This window comes from Oryzias latipes, chromosome 24 (assembly GCF_002234675.1).
Source record: "Oryzias latipes chromosome 24, ASM223467v1".
In the NCBI taxonomy this organism is placed as follows: domain Eukaryota; kingdom Metazoa; phylum Chordata; class Actinopteri; order Beloniformes; family Adrianichthyidae; genus Oryzias; species Oryzias latipes.
The window spans coordinates 18625418-18638544 of NC_019882.2; the positions used below are offsets into that span (position 1 = coordinate 18625418).

A 13127-nucleotide genomic window follows, 5' to 3' on the forward strand; every position below is an offset into this window, starting at 1 on the left:
ACCCGTACGTTGACTTAACTTTGAAATGCCCCTGATGTGCGGATTACATCCGGTGTGAATGCAGCTTAAGAGGAGCAACTATTTATTTTAGCAGCAAAGCTACCAAAACGACTTCAAATGCATAAAAGGCTTCCCTGTATCTTCAAAGAGGTATGGTCTGCTCATATTGCTTCACAGGCAAAAAGCTGATCTGGGAGCACTTAAGACAAAGATTTTATCATAACAAGAATCTGATCACAGGCAATAAAAAACGAAACATTTGGGTTTTCTTTTTTACCGAATTGCTTTTAGACTTCATGGCACTAGACAGTCCTGCACTGTAGAGTTTCTTAGTAGTTAGGGGAGTAGGGGGGAATTTGGACTAGTGAGCATTGATGTATTCGGATTTCTTACAGAGAACTTCTGGAAAATTTCAAGGTCAATGGACTTTGGAATTGTAAATTTGGGTGATCCGACAAAATGGTTCTTTAGGGTCAACCAAGCTAAAAACACCAGAAGGCTCTATATTTTTAAGGTCTTGGGGTCTTTTTGTGTTTTTGTAGGCTGCTCTCGTCCTGATTAAGTGCAGCTGCTTTCATTTGGTTTGTGATTAAAACCTCATTTAAAACCTTCTACTGCTGTTTTGGTTCAGCTGTGTCATGTAAGGCAGTTTATTAGAAGACGGTGGCTAAGAAAGGGTACGCTGATAGGTGTTTATGACATATAGATTGGTCAGAAAAACAGTGTGAGAAGCAATGTGGATCATGTTAAAAATTGTTTTAATGTGCCTGGATTCATCCGACCAAATCTCAATGAGTTGCTGGGAACTTACCTCTCTGCATTTAAGTCCTTGGTGTTTGTCGTCACAAACAAAAGACCTTTCCTGTGTCAACTTACACAAATGTTACTCAAAGCTCACGTTACCAAGCAAAGACTGACTTTAACTTTGCTGATCCACCCAGTGGCCTTTTGTTGTTTTCCTTTGACAACATTGTCAAAACAGAACAAAGAAAGAAGTGCGTTCTCTGCTGACCTTTGTGTTGATCCAAGGAGAAGCGGCACTCTGTGGCAGAGTTGGATAGATGAACCACGACTCTCTCCAGAAGGTCAGCCAGCACTGTGGAGAAAAACGTGCACATAAAAAACGCAAATCTAGCTGCGGCGCCAGATAGTAGATTTACAGGAAGTTCAGTACTTCAGGTAAAAACGAGTCATGAGTATATCCAGTAGCACTGCATTGTGATTGTTCACACATGGAAGTCTGCAGCTTGTAAAAACTCAAAGCTATACAGGTGTTCACTCTTCATCAGTTTGCAGCCTCAGTGTTTCTGAATGACCCCTGAACAAAGCACCGTTGACATGCAGGTGATCTCACATTCATTCTTGTTTACTTGTTTGTTTGGACACATATTTCATTACACTTGTTAATCTTTAAAAAATACAAGGAATTTGGAAAAAGTTCAGTAGCAGGTATTTCTCTCTGAGTCTCACTGCTTGAAGGTTTGGCTAAAGATGTTCTGGATCCATTTTAGGTCAGTGAATCGGATCGTTCAGAATGAACCAATAGCGACTATGAATCGTAATTGAATTCGAACCAATGAAACAATATCAACCGTGTATCGAATCAGCAACCACACATTTTGATGTGAATGGAAACGTTTGTTAAAATGGAATTGTTACACCCTTACTTGAGCTCAGAGTCTTAAATACAGAGGCTGTGTCCGAATGCCCTCCCTACTCCCCAACTGGTAAAAGACTATATAGTGCGGGAATATTGTTGGGTTAAAACTGCTTCTTAATTATTTCTAACCCCCCAACCCCCCACCCCCCCCACACACACACACACACTTTTAACATTAACAAAAGAAAAAATATATATGTTTTCAACAAGTATTAACTTTATTCAGCCACACAGAAACCCTGTTGGAGTCTAAAACAGAGAAAGTAGCTTAAAGTGGCCTGAAATAAAAAAATCTTTCACTCCTTATTTAAACTAGAAACATTTTGATCAACTGAACCATTTGATGCTGAGAAAAATAATTCAATTAATAGATATTATTAAATGTAAATTGATCTGAAACATGAACACAGCAATATATTTAATGTTTTAGTCTGAAGAAATAAATAAAAACATTGTGCGGATTTCTTTCTTCTAAAAGATTGTTTATTTCTGATCTCATTAAGTGCAGCTGTTTACTGCTTTACCTGCTGTCTTTATGTCAAATACTGACACCAACTAAACCACAGGCAGACAAAGAATGCATTTATGGAAAATAAAGACACATCATCAAAATGTCTACAATAGTTAAGAATGGCATTATTAGCATGAGCTGAGTAATCTAAAGTAGTTTTTTTCAACCAGTGCGCCGGGACACTAGTGTGCCGTGGGAGATGTTCAGGTGTGCCGTGGGAAAGTGCCCTCATTAACTGATCTAAAAACATTTCCCAACTCCAGGATAGCAGCTCTGTGTTCATCCAAACAGGTCCTGATAAAACACTGAGTAGTTAGGAATATGAAAGATCGTAAAAGACATTATTGAATTTCTGTTTATTTGGTTCTATTAAAGACATTTTGATATGACTGACGTTAACGCGATTTAGTTTTCGGAATAGTCCCGCCCCTTGAACTGTCTCCACCAATCATTCTTGGAGCCTAATCACACGTCATCAGTCTGACCAATGAGTTATATCACTAGAGGAGACACGCCCGCTTTAGAAGCCTGGCTGACGGTGGCGGAGCGCGACGCCATCTTGGTGAGGTCGACGACGCCCACATGACATTGATTTCTATTGATTTTAGTGGTGTCTAAGTAGCTTTTATAAACTGTATATATTTTTAGATTTAAATGTATTTATACATATATATAAATATATTATATTTTATGTATATATATATATATATATATATATATATATATATATACACACACATCATTTGTTGTTGTTAAAGAAGAGAAACAGTCAGCCTTAAAAGCTCAAACTTGAGTGAAAATGCATTGTTGCAGGACTTCTTACAAATAAAAAAATTATTAGAAAGAATTTTAAAAATCAATTTCTAAACATTTAGAAGTTTTAGACCTCTTTGACATGTAATTTAAATTATTTAGAAAACCCAACAATAAGTCAATAATAATAATAATAATAATGATAATAATAATAATAATAATAAATCAATAGTAAGTCAATACAAACAATAAATAAATAAAAATAATGATATTATTGTTATTATTATATAATTATTATTATTATTATTATTATTATTATTATTATTATTATTATTATTATTATTATTATTATTATTATTATTAATAATAATAATAATAATAATAATAATAATAATAATAATAATATTCAAAAGAAGTCCAAAAGTGAACAACAGATTTACCCTAAAATAAACAGTCTGGCCTCTCATCAAAATCTGTTTCCACAAATGTTCTGAACAAAGCCAGACTGTATTGCTAGTTGATACCACAGTGATCCATCTGGGTTAACTTTTTTGATAGATAAGGCCCACTTTTTCCCTAAGTCTGAATCCATTGGATACCTGCAAGAAAAGTTCAGTCACTGAGTCAGAAATGTATAAATCTATATTACTATAATAGCCTAGTATGCTGTATACAGGTTTAGCAAAATAAAATGTACATTTATATTGACAGCAAAATAAATGTACATCATGCAGTATGTTGATAATAATAGCCCTGCAGCATCATGCATGTCAACATGTGTTCTATTAATGAAGCCCCTGCAGCCTTAAAAGAAAAAAAATTAAAATACTTACCTGTGAAATGATACACCTACCTCCTTATTGGACTCATTTATCTGTTTTTGGCAGTTGAAACCCGCACAATGAACTGGCATTTTGCAAAAAATGTGTTCAAATGCATTCACTGCAGCAGTAACTTGACCTCACCAAGATGGCGGTGCTCTCCTCCCATGAGGAACCACGTGATGTCTCCTCTAGTGATATAACTCATTGGTCTGACCAATCGGAAGTGGTTAAAGTCTTCACTTCCTTGTTCTGAATTCTGCTCGTAAAGTCTCTCAGTTCTAACAAAAATAGCAGCTAAAGCTCGTCTTTAGCAGCGTAGCTTTCTGCTGGATCCGATGTCAGACCGCGGAACAAGTGAACAAAAGAATGAAGCTAAGAGATGCTAGTCTGTCTGCGTTCTGTCAGGAGGGGAGGGCTGTGGTTGCGTGAAGGACCCAAAATGCAGAGACGGGAGCACACAGTTCCAGGCCAAGGGATTTATTAACTTAACAAAAAGCGCTGCAGAGCAGGGTAACAAAACAAAAACCAAAACTCACTGTGGGCATAGCATGATGAACAGGGCAGAAGACTTACATGGAAGAGACATTACGACGTTAATGGACCAGCACAAGAGGAAGGCAGAGACAAGACTTATATACAGACAGGGCAGACAAGACACAGGTGAACATGATCAGGACAGATTGGGACAAAGGAAGTAAAACTCAAAACATGACAAAACAGAAAAGCTTTCAAAATAAAACAGGAAACAGAACTCAAACATGACAGAACAAATATAAAGGAAAAACCAATACAAATGAAACCCAAACCATGACACTTTTGGCGGCTGATTGCACTACTTCTCCCATGATGCATTGGGTTAAAGTGACAACGTCTCAGCGCACAATGAATCTTTGTTGTGAAACGTCTTGTAACCACAAATACACACGTCAAACAGTTTTTAAATCGTTTAACTTAACTTTTATGACATCTTTTAGAAAAAACAGCTGCAACTTCCAGCTTTTTCTGCCACAATTATCACAAAAATGCATGTGAGATTGTGGAGGGACTGTAGATCAATACAGACTATGAGTTTCTACTTTTTTTAAATTTTTGGATGCTGGTGTGCCACGGGATTTTTGTCAAGGTTAAAGTGCGCCGTGGCTCAAAAAAGGTTGAAAAACACTGATCTAAAAGCACCTAAGATCCTGGTGCAGCTGCAGCGATGGCAGTTCACAGGTTTCAGGCTGTTACTAACTCTGTGATTGAACAGATAACAGGAAACCAACAGTGGTGCAGATTTTATTTCAAGCACTGAGCCGCTGTCACCACCGCCCCCCTTTTTGCGCCCCGAGCAATTGCCCGTATTAACTGTGCCAAAAACCGCTAATACTGCGCGCCCCGGGGGGGGCAAGCCCCACTATTTGAGAAGCACTGGGTTAAAACAACCTGCAACATCAGAATAATTAAATAAGGAAAGAAAGACAACAGACCAAAGGTACCTTTATGAGGACAATAGACAGATATAATACCCAGCAACAATCTCTCTCCGCTCTGGCGCATATTCTGTCGCCTCCTCTTTTATTAAGTTTGTTGGGTTTTCCCTAAATTACACATAGGCTGAGCGCTAAAGGGAGGGGAAACAGAAAAAGCACTGCCGCAGCGGGATCAGAAAACATTAATTGCAACATGTCTGTCTTTCCTCAGCCTTCCCACATCATCTTCGGGCCTGCAAAGCCTTTTCTCACGGATAACTAACTTCAATTCAGGTCTAGACACAGATAACACTTAGTTCTCATGCTGATGCTGGGAAGACGCTAAAATAGTCGGTTTCCCCCCAAGGGTTTCACCTCCACCTTCCTGTGAAACAGAGTTGGACACAAACACTTCTGCAAACATGATTATATCACCTATATAGGTAGCTAATGCATAAAAGCAAATATGAGAAAACTTATATACATTATTCCAACAACTATCTAGTGTCCTGGATTTTAAAAACAATTTGGACACCATTCTCACGGCTTTTTTTGGTTAAATATGGGAACATGACATCACTGATTTCACGAAGTGAAAACCTAATAAATATGAACATTTCACAACAAATCTTTATGGATCTGCTGTGTTCTGATGATGAAAATGTTGATGGTTTATTTAAAAAATTAATTTAAATACTTTTTTCTCAAAAATTGTTCAGATGCAATGCATTGTGGTCTTTATTTGCCAATCTAGTGAGCATTGATGCACACTGGTTTTTCGCAGAGATTTCTGGAAATTTCTAGGGCACAGGATTTTGAAATTGTAGATTCGGACAGCGAAAAAATGGTGAATGCACTATAAGTGAACTCTATAGTGAGAAGTGAAGGAATTTGGACACAGCAGGAATTTCACTTGTTAACTTATTGTCACAAATAGATATATGCCTGTGACATATTTTTGACAGTGAGTTAACAGGGAATTTTATAAGAAAAGTCGTATTCACAACAAAGATGGCTGCATGTAGATGTGAAAAAGATCTTTAATCGGATCAAAGATCGGATTAGAATTGAATTGTGTACATGGGCCCTGGAAAACTTCATCATACGCCACTAGTTCAATCGGAATTAATCATTTTGATGTGTGCAGAACTATATAAAATAAGAAATAGTGAGTTCCGTTGTAAACAAACAAAGCTGCCGCACAGACCGAGACGACCTTCTAAGCGTGCTTTCATTATTTTTATTATTTTTATTGATTGGCTGTTAGCTCATATTTTTCTAAATCCGTGAGGCCAGTGCTTTTTTCTTGGCCGCAAGGACCCGGAAGAAGGGGTTAGGGGTTAGTTTAATACGTACCAACGACAATCCTGTGATGCACTTAAAATTCATGCGGGCAATGCCGTAATGTGCATCTTGTCCCCATATTGAGAAGTGGGAATAACGTCAGCCTTTCTTTTCTGTGGACACAATTGGTAACACAATTGTGATTCTTTAAATGGTTTCTCAGGATTGTGCAGCGGCATTTCTGCATTCAAAAAACCGCCTCTGCCAGCTCACAAGCCATTCTGAAGCCGCTCGTAGATACCGTTCTCTCTGGAGACACGGTTTTCCTGAGTCCGGCTGAAGGTGGTCCTAAACCTCCTCCAGTGCACATACTAGTGAAATGAAAATTTTCATTGAAAATAAGGAGTTTTATTATGAAATTGTCATCTTTGAACACAGAGTTTTACCAAAAGAGTTTATAAATTATTTATATAAAACATATTTTTATGCTGGCTACTTAGGTTTTACTATTATCAGACATGGTTGTGTTTTTTTTGTCACATACCTGACATGTTTTGATGGACGTCTTCCATCTTCGTCAGACTCTGACATGTCAGGGATGTGAAAAAAAACACAACCGTGTCTGATAATAGAAAAACCTAAGAAGCCAGGTAATAATACAGACACTATGAAATTTATTGAACTTATCTTTTTATGCTTTTTTGAAATTTCGCAGCAACTCTCTTCTAACTGTAAGTGTCGGTCAAGCGCTAGTGAACACTAGAAAAAGTAAGAGAAGAAGAAGCCCCTCCCTTCCACTCCCTGCTTGTTCGGTGCGAACACCACGGCCTAAATGCGCATTGTTCGTGAACGTGCAGCACATGCCTGGTGTGAATGTAGCATTAAACATGAGGTGAACCATGACCGAATCCATCCTTCCATTTTCAGAACCCGTGGGCTGCTGGAACCTAACGAAGACGGGGTACAGCCTGGTCAAGTCGCTAGTCTGCCGCAGGGCCATGACCATTGGTGCCTCATTTATACAACAAGCTGCAGCTGGATTCAGCTTAGGACCGCTCAAAACAGGATACTCAAAACATGATACTGCATGAATTGAAAAACCGTGTTGAAAGTGGTTCCAGCAGAAAGTGCCATGAGAAGGCAGAATAGTTTCTTGTTTCACGCTTCTATCTGACTAAAAGCCTGTCAGAAATGAAACCAAAAATAATACTGCAATCAGCTACAGAAGCATTTTTTTAATGATTCATGAAGGACTTTGGTCTTATTTGGCACTCGGAAAAAAAATGAATGCAACCATTTTGTTTTTCTGAAGGTGTTTTGCAAAGAAACCAGGGTGATTTCTGCAGTTAATGATATGCAAAACAAAACAGTGTCTCTGCAGACAAGGGCATCATAGAAGATAATGTATTTTCACTGAAGCTCTGCAGTGAGAAGCCTCAAATAAGACATGTGGAGACGAGAGGATGCTTCAGCAGGGGCATTCGTCACTGATCCAATGAAAGGGAGTAATCACTGCACAGATTTTAGGCCCAGCTTCATTTGAATATGCTTTGTCTTCTTTCAATAACTGCTATTTCTGAGTATGTGACAAAAGTGGGCAAAGGTGCGGTTTCAGAGTTCCAGTCACGGGCAAAGATGATGAGATTTTAAAGACGCACAAAGACGCAATTTACAGGAGGACGGGAGAGGGTTACATACGTTAGAATAAATAACAGTTTTATATGAGTTCCTGATTGTAAATTCCTTAAGTGCAAGTAGAACATCATATTAAAGCTGACTCAATGTGGAGGTGGAGCTGCTGCTTATTCATCTTTAAATGCCAGAGCCACCATCGCTACTGAAGACTCCAAATACAGAACTGAGATGCATCACATAAAGAATTCAGTAAAAAAACTGTTATCTTTTGTCTGAAAAAGGATTTATAAAGAGTCAAAATTAACACAAAATAATTTACAGCCTACTCTAATCCACCTCTTTTGTAGAGAGTATAATAGAAAATGAAAAAAGACAGAAACGCACAGCCACCGGCTACAAACGTTTTTGTATTTTTGTCACAAATGACCATAAATAGATTTTTCACAGCATGAAGCCCATAGGCAGTTGTCCTGTGTACTCCCAGCTAAAAAGAAGTGTCATATACAGTAAGTAAGACACATTTTTATTTAAAAAGAACATTTTCATTAAAACACACTTGTTACTGTAAAGCCTAGAGACAAAACATTTAACCACCAGCTGTTTCCCTTTAACACCAGAGCTGTCACCACCAACAGCGAAATAATACACGCTCTTTGAATTGCTATAAATTTGTGAACTGTTTCTGATCAACATAATTCTGCTTTTCTCATCCACCAAATGGTTTCCGAGCGGGGCTGTGTCTGCAGCTCACCGCTCCCCCAGGGGACGGCTCAAATGCGGAGAATAAACTTCACACACTTAGGTGTGTGACAACTAAAGGTACTTTAACTTTAACTTGAAAAGTATCTTTGTGCTGATATGCAACACTTTACGTGTCTCACACCAAGCACACATTATTAACGAGAGGGTTCCACTTATACCAGTGTGTGATTGTGTGAGTGAATGTGTGTCTGACTGTAAAGCGCTTTGTCCTTGTAGGAAGAAAGGCGCTATATAAGTATACGCCATTTACCATTTACCATACAACTGTATCTTTTAAGTACTATGATGAATCTAGCATTATATAAAATGTGTATCAAGCTCCTGCTGAATGGGATTTGTGAAACAGTCGGATCGGCAAACATTATGGACAAAGTGAACTACGAGAAAGTCTCAGGAGGTGAAAACACATCTGTAAAAACTGCCCAGTGTAAACTGCAACTAACTACAAGTTTTGCAATATGGGGTGTCTCTGAATTGATATAACACACTAGGTCTTAGCATTTTATATTTCTTCATTTTAAAGCAATGAAACAAATATTAATCACGGATATTTTTTTTAATTATTTTTTCTGTCCATTGTAACACATTTATACTGGGATTTAAGTAAACAAACCCAAACAGCCCAATGCTAATAACACAAGTCTCTTAGGACAACATTAATCTAAAACAAGTTTGAAAAAAAAAAATCCATCTTGTGAGAACAAGATTAAAAGCTGTTGGATCAGCCACAAAGGGAGTAAAGAAAATCATTTAAAAATATTGATATTTTATCTCTTTGGTCATGAAAACATTTTTTGTGGTCTGCTTTCATATAGACTCAGCTTAGTGTTTCTTCCATCAAATCCAAAAACACAACATGTGGTAATCCAAGAACATGTGAGACTCTTACTTTGAAATTTCTTCTGGTTTGTACTGAATTGTCCAACAATCAGAAGACTCAGAAATGACGCCTCCTATCATTAACACTACATTAATGAGGAAAGGCGCGGGGTGTTGAGGATTACCGTTCCCAGTGAGGTTGTGGGGTTCAGACGTCATGGCTTTAAGGAACAGATTCTGGCACTTCTTTAACCAGTAATCATCACTTTTTGAGTCTTTGGAGGAAGTCAGAAAAGCACTTATCTCACAACCTGTACAAAGACATGAAATACTTAGTCAAAATTTAAAAATTGAACCAAAGTGGAACATTTGACCGTCATTCTCACTTTGTGAGGTGTGAAGAGTCTCTGGTGGGTCCAAGGTGTAGAAGTGTGGCACAGGGTAGGATAAAACCATGGGCCAAGGGTATGGCTGATCTCCCTTAATCAAGAAAAGACAAGTCTTTCTTAACCTTCTGACTACCAGAGAAAACGTATTAAATCATCCTCCAACTTCTTTAACCCGCCTTTTTTCTCCCCTTTCTTTTGTAGCCTTGTCGCCACAATCTATCATCCCACTCTCTCCTCTTCTTTTTTCTGTCTGGTCCAACAAGAAATGTGTACAAACATAGTTAATATAAATAAAGCTTTGTCTCAAATGCAAAAGGGGTTTATACAGATATACACCTCATGTGTGTCTGAAGATTTATGACCCCCTTTTGTAACAGCAATATTTGTCCAACACAAGAAGTCTTCAGCTCTTATTTGTTTGCTCAGCTGTTGGAGAGGAAAAGTAAAATAAAAATAAAACATCTACACAACCTCACACATAACGATGCAAGTTTTTAGAACTGTTTTTGGGCTCTATGCACAGAATGCACTGCCATTGAACTCGTGTTGAAAGTTAAACTAGGTCAAACTTTGACCAATCTGGGACTATGACCTGGAAGTAATACATGGATGTGTCCCTTTGAATTCACAGAAGTGCCACTATATGAAAAGTGATCATGGAGGAGAAAAAATATGTCCAAAATTATATGACACCAGCTCTTTCATATATTGGAAATGAGCTGTGAAAGAAAGAGCATGAATCCAGATTCCCAAGATTTTGACCACTTTGACATTTCACACCAAAACTAAAGGTTGCGAACATGTAAACAGTAGAAAAAGAAAAATAAGCTCCTCCCTGCTTGTCCGGTGTGAACACCATGGACTAGCTGGTGGGGTGTTTTTAAAAGCGTGTCACATGCCAGGTGTGAAAGTCATCAAGGCTTCCGTGGTAAATCATAGACAAGTTATTTTTTAGATCTGACAATGCTGACCTGAAACTAAAACAGGAGAGTAAACAAATTACCATTGATCACTTGTATCCTCTCTTTGAGGTCAAGTCTTAAGCTTAAGTCACATGCACCCCTAAAGGGGGTTGACCTGGGGGGGGGGGGGCTGCTTGTTATTGGGTTGTCCAGGGTTGTAGAGGATCACAGACAAGAGAAGCCACGACTGAAGGGGAGTGCAGGTGTGTCTTACAGTTCCCTTGAGGCTCACACAACCCCCTCAAGGGATGTCGTTGAATATGGATTATGGAAGGCATGATTGTGGTGTGTTGAGTAAGTGTATTGTTAAGTGTCTTCATGGCTTATATGAGTCACATGCACTTCTGACGTATGGATGATGCTGTGGTAGCCCGTAAGTCACATTCTAGTCTTTAGCATGGTGTGAGTCCTGGCCCCTAACTGACAGTGCGGTGCATAAATGCTGCACAAACACAAAAACTCCGTACACATCAGGATGTGACAAACAGATCCCAGGATGCACACTGCTCAAAGTTCATAGAAAGAGTTCATCCAAGAGTCTCAAACTAATGAATCTGGTATGATGAGTCCTTGGTCCAGAAGAGGGCGTCTGGTGTAAAGGGAGAGGATGACAAGTTGCCAGTCCCAGAAAAATCAGAGATGCTGGAATACGACTGGCAATACGCGTGATCCAAAACCAGAAACCAAGTCCAAGGCCAGGAAAGAGACGAGAGGTTGAAACCATAGACAGACGGCTGGAGAGTCACAGGCAGCAGATGACTTTGTGGCAGACCGCTGGGGAAAGTCTTCAAAGGCAGCCACACAGGTTAGAGTGTCTCTGCTGATTACTCGTCAGCTTCTCACAGGTGGAGAAAAGAGGCAGGATCATTACAGTACGACTCTTACCTATAATACCCTTACATCACCCTCACATTGTATAAGTGTTCACTATGACATGTCGCTCGCTGCATGCCTGTATAACAAATGTGCATGGCTGTTTTCGCTCTACGGGCTCACCATGTGGTCCACGACCTTGCTATTTCCTGCAGGCCACTTGCCTCTTTGCTAATATTTTTGTACCATGACGCAGAAACACTTCATCAAACTCTCGTGCAGATTGATATTCCAAAAGTTACCTGCTGCTTTGTTCTACAAACACACCAAGTGGTCAATGACCTTGATATTTTGTGGGCACCACCGGTGCCGTACAGCTTTGGGCATTTTTATACCCACCCTGGCTATTAGGACTAAGTCTTTATATCTCTGTGTGTGAGACTTAAGTGACAAAAGTCCAAGTCTCCACTTCTGTTAACATTTTTAATATGATTCACAATTATGATCTCATAGCAGAATTTTTATTAAAAGAAAAGCTGCATGCAGTGGACGTCAGTTTAACAAGTCCTCAATAATTTCTTTGGTCTTCAATAGTTTTGTGCTGTGAACCCAGAGCATTTCAAACACTCCTGCACATTGGTATTCCAACTGTTGCCTTCCTCTTTTTTTCTACCTTGACTTTTGCCACTGTTTGCAGCACACATTGCTCATTATTCCTGTTGGGAGAAATTTTTGGTGAAACACTGTTACCAAGTTGAGCTCAGTGTGCTTCTTTCCCCCCCAAAAAAACTCTACAAAATGTTAATGGAGTTCATCAATAAACCACCATGTGATGGTTTGACTGTCTGCTGGTCCTGAAACAGCAGAGCTTTGTGATCCCCTGCCATTTTATGCCGTTTTGGGACCTTTAATGGTTCAGTGACCAGCATGACGTGCCATGCAGGGGTTTTCTCGTTGACGTCCTTTGTTCAAATGGAAATACGTTCCTGTTCTATTATTTATAGTTTGATCATGTGCTTTTACAAATGAGGACGAGTAAAAATCTGAATAATAAAATATGGATAAAGACTTAAAAGATGGATGTGGTGTGAAGGCTGGTAGCGAAAAAAGAACAGTAAGGAACACATTTACACGTTTAAAAACTAGTTAGTTTTTTAAGTTTTGATAACATTGCTAAACACAATAGGACATTCAGCAAATATGTTTTTCATTCTAATCAAAGCCAAATAAACTATATAATCAGCTTAACAGGGAATATCCAGCC

At 38.7% G+C, this 13127-nt stretch overlaps 1 protein-coding gene across 1 annotated transcript in view; it reads right to left on the reverse strand.

Annotated features, from left to right (window-relative positions):
* Nucleotides 1–13127, reverse strand: part of LOC111947117 (protein broad-minded-like) — a 35319-nt gene that overhangs the window by 8111 nt on the left and 14081 nt on the right. Inside the window, exons 2-4 of the mRNA XM_023953309.1 lie at nucleotides 10086–10179; nucleotides 9885–10010; nucleotides 1013–1096 (exon numbers count right to left, since the gene is read on the reverse strand). Of these exons, the coding sequence (XP_023809077.1) occupies nucleotides 1013–1096; nucleotides 9885–10010; nucleotides 10086–10155 (280 nt within the window). The 5' untranslated portion in view covers nucleotides 10156–10179. The remainder of the gene's footprint in view (nucleotides 1–1012; nucleotides 1097–9884; nucleotides 10011–10085; nucleotides 10180–13127) is intronic.